At 48.3% G+C, this 4,000-nt stretch overlaps 1 protein-coding gene across 1 annotated transcript in view; it reads right to left on the bottom strand.

The window, feature by feature from the left end:
- Positions 1–548, bottom strand: part of LOC105994827 (spidroin-2-like) — a 14,090-nt gene extending 13,542 nt beyond the window's left edge. The window contains exon 1 of the mRNA XM_013028468.1: positions 75–548. Coding sequence (XP_012883922.1) covers positions 75–548 — 474 coding nt within the window. The remainder of the gene's footprint in view (positions 1–74) is intronic.
- Between the last annotated feature and the right edge of the window lie 3,452 nt (positions 549–4,000).

Below are 4,000 nucleotides of genomic sequence, written 5' to 3'. Positions count from 1 at the left end.
CCCCTGGCCGCAGCCGGGCTTCCTGGAGGCGGGGCTCGCGCCGGCCGCCCGCCGCCCTCCGGCCGGACACTCACCAGTTCCCCGAGCCCACGATGCACACTTTCAGTGGCGCCTCTGCCATGGCCACGCCGGTTCGATGCATCCCTGCCCGGGTCGCCCCGGCCCGCGGACGCCTCGACTCGCCCGGCCCAGCTGGAAGCGGCGCACCGAGACCCCACCCTGGACCGCCTCTGGGCCAATGGCCACCGCCACCCCGCCCGGGCGCCCCCGGGCCACAGCTGACAGCCGCGAGGCCCCGCCTCGCCACTCCCAAGAACCCCTGCGCACGCCTGGCCAGGGCCTGGCGGCCGCTCCCAAACCCCACCCCTTCCCGAGGCATTTCGGGAAGTGTAGTCCACGCCCCGCCCTCGTGCACACCCTAGTCTTTGGGCAGCACTAGCTGTCTCTGCTCTGGGGTTTGAGCTGGCTGCACCCTCTGGGACAGGGTAGGTCCGACCCAGCCCCTGGGGGGGGTCCTCCCCTTGTGCTACAGGAACTGACACTGCCATTTGGCGTCCTGGGGTCGAGTTTCTAAATTCAACCCCAAAGTCACTCGGACTTGACAAATCTCCCTGAACACACCTGTCTCTCCAGCCTCTGCAATTCGGAACTTCCTGGTGAACTTGGATCCTCTGAGGCCTGTGCACCGGAGGGCTGGAGACTAATCTATGTAGAGGCAAATCCGGAAATTGAATGGAGGTGAGGGGACAGGGGTCACACTCACACTCTTCTGGGCAGGCCTTGGCTCCTCCTAGTCTTGGCAGGTCTGACTGGCCCTTGTTTGTGTTGGTTTGTGGCTGTTTTTTTTTTTCCTTGTTTTTAATGGTGACTGTCGTGGGGCTTGAACTCAGGGCCTGGACACTGTCCCTGAACTTCTTTTTTTTGGGGGGGTTCCGATTTTGGGGCCTGAACTCTGGGCATGGGCACTGTCCCTCAGCTCTTCAGCTCAAGGCTACCACTCTACCACTTGAGCCACAGTGCCACTTCCGGCTTTTTTTCTTATTGCTTATGTGGTGCTGGGGAATGGAACCCAGGGCCTCATGCATGCAAGGCAAGCGCTCTACCACTGAGCCACCTTCCCATCCCCATGTCCCTGAACTTCTTTTGCTCAAGTCTAGCACTCTACCTGATAGATTAGTAGACTTTGCCAGAGAACCATGCAGACATCCAGGTACAGAGAACAAAGAAAGGTTTATTGCCAGGAAAGGGGCTGGCAAGACTGCTTCTCACAAGGGAGAAGAGGCTCTGACTATTGTCTGGGGTGACCTATATAACCTAGGGGGTTTAGGAGGGACTAGAAGGGGCTAGGAGGCAGAAACCTTGGTGTGGACATGAAGGCCAAGGGCTTCATCATGGATTTATGGCACTGCCCAAGTAGTAGATAAGGGACCCTGCAGCTTCCCAGACCTGAAAATCACTCTAAGGGGTTCTTGTGGTCTTACAGGGTGTAGCTGTCCCAGAGAAGTGCCCTCCCAAGGTAAAGGCAGTTGGAAGCTGATTATTTACTGCCTTTACTAAATGGGCCTAGTGTTGCCTAGGAAGGGAGCACGCTAAGCTGTGGAGAGGGGAAGGAGTGTGCTAAGCTATGGGAAGGGAGCTCATTTTGCTAACACTACCACTTGAGCCACAGCTCTTGTTCTAAAGATTTATTAGAGGTAAGAGTCTCAGGGAGTGCTGGGAATGTGGCTTAGTGATAGAGTGCTTGCTTAGCATGTATGAAGCCCTGGGTTTGATTCCTCAGTACCTCATAAACAGAAAAAAACAGAAGTGGTGCTGTGGCTCAAGTGGTATAGCACTAGCCTTGAGCACACAGTTGCTCAGGGCTGTCCAGTCTGGCTTCAAACTGGAATCCTCAAATCTCAGCCTCTTGAATAGCTAGATTATAGGCATGAACTACCACGTAAGGCTGTCATTTGTGGCTCTAAGACATGCTTTCCTCTGTCCTCATTTTGAGTGTCATTCTGCAATGACACTGAACTAGATGCTGTCTGAGAAGGATATGATTGTTGAAAACAGGTTAAACTATTACTGTTCCCACTGGAGGTAGCTTGGGGATAGCCGTAGGCCCAGGCAACCCAGATCAATTACATCAGAATCCTGAGAGGCAGGACTCAGATTTTAATTTTTCTTTTCTTTTCTTTTGTGCCAACAGTGGGGCCTGAACTGAGGGCTTCATATTTGCTTGGCTTTATCCAATCCAGGTTGGTACTCTGTCACTTGAGCCATACCTCCACTTGAGCATCTTGCTGGTTAATTAGAGATAAGCATTTTACGGACTTTTCTGCCCAGGTTTGCTTTGAACTTCGATCCTCAGATCTTACCCTACTGAGTAGCCAAGTGTATAGGCATGAGTCACCAACACTCTGTCAGATATTTCTCTTTTTTATTTCTTTTTAAAGTTCAAAACGTGATTACAAAAACAAACACCTAGCTGGTCACTGGTAATCCTAGCAACTCAGGAGACAGACATCTGAGGATCAATGTTCACAGCCAGCCCAGGAAAGAAAGTACATGAGATTCTTATCTCCAGTTAACCCCCAGAAAACAGGAAGTGGAGCTATGACTCAAAGTGTTAGAATGTTAGCTTTCAGCAAAAGAGCTCAGGATCCAGGCCCTGCATTCAAACCCCTTGATGGAAAAAAAAAAAAAAAGAAACCCCAAAACCTGTGATCCCAACATTTACTTGGTGTCTGAGTTGGAGGCCAACCTGAGCTACATAAGGACATCTTGTCTTAAAAGGCTGAGGAAGGAAAATAGATAAAGAGCTTTAGAACAAAAATCTATGGACATTATATAAAGAAATAAGTACTCTAGCATGTAGAAAAATTCTAGGCCTATTAGCTTGATGAAAGCACATTCAGTATTAGGTTACCTTTGGACTCTATGTGAAAGAATTATCTGATTTATTCCCTGTGTTTAAGTACAGATATACTTTAATGAGGTCTGCTTGGCAAGCCAGTCCCTCCTAAGCAGCTAGGATCACAGGCATGAGCCACAGGTGCCTGGCATATTAACATATTTCTTCATGGAGTTAAGTGAATCTTGCTTGGAGAAAGGAAAATAGCCTTGAAACTTCCCCCCCCCCCCATCTCTATGTAATCCTTCCACACAGCCCATTTACTGCCACCATCCTGGCTTCACTTAAAATGTCATTCAACCATAATAAGAACATTATGTTTTATATTCTTGTAATACTGTCTCCATCCTGTGCGTGACATACAATTAACTGTGCTTTTCATTTGTGTTAATATTTGAATTCATTCTTCTCTTCGTGTTAGACCATAAATTCCATGAAGATGGGTCTATGTAATGCTGGATTCCCCAATCATACCTGAAACTTGGTAGTCACATATTGTTAAATAGGTGAATATTTGGCTAAAGAAAATAAATTTGACAAGGCTTTGTGATCTTCAAATATTTTACATATTTTAATATTTTACATATTTCCCTGCAATCTGAAAAATTACACAGGATTCTAGATACTCCTATTCAGTGAGACCAAAAAAGAATAGTCTCAGGAGAGAATCACAAAGGTGCAATGCCTAAATGCCTCTTAATATTTATATAAAATAATGTACATATAGAAATGAACTCTAAGCCGGGCGCTGGTGGCTCATGCCTGTAATCCTAGATACTCAGGGGACTGAGATCTGAGGATCGAATTTCAAAGCCAGCCAGGCAGGAAAGTCTGTGAGACTCTTATCCCCAATTAACCACCAGAAAAAAAAAAAAAAAACGGAAATGGCATTGTGGCTCAAGTGGTAGAGCTGTAGCCTTGAGCCGAAGAGCTGAGGGACAGTGCCCAGGCCCAGAGTTCAAATTTCATGAGCAGGGCTGGGAAGGTGGCTCAGTGGTAGAGCACTTGCCTTGCATGCTGGGTTCGATTCCTCAGCACCACATAAGAAAAAAGAAAAAAGCCGGAAGTGGTGCTGTGGCTCAAGTGGTAGTGCGCTAGCCTTGA

This window comes from Dipodomys ordii, unplaced genomic scaffold, assembly GCF_000151885.1.
Source record: "Dipodomys ordii isolate 6190 unplaced genomic scaffold, Dord_2.0 Scaffold110, whole genome shotgun sequence".
Lineage (NCBI taxonomy): Eukaryota > Metazoa > Chordata > Mammalia > Rodentia > Heteromyidae > Dipodomys > Dipodomys ordii.
This window is presented reverse-complemented; position numbering and strand designations above follow the sequence as displayed.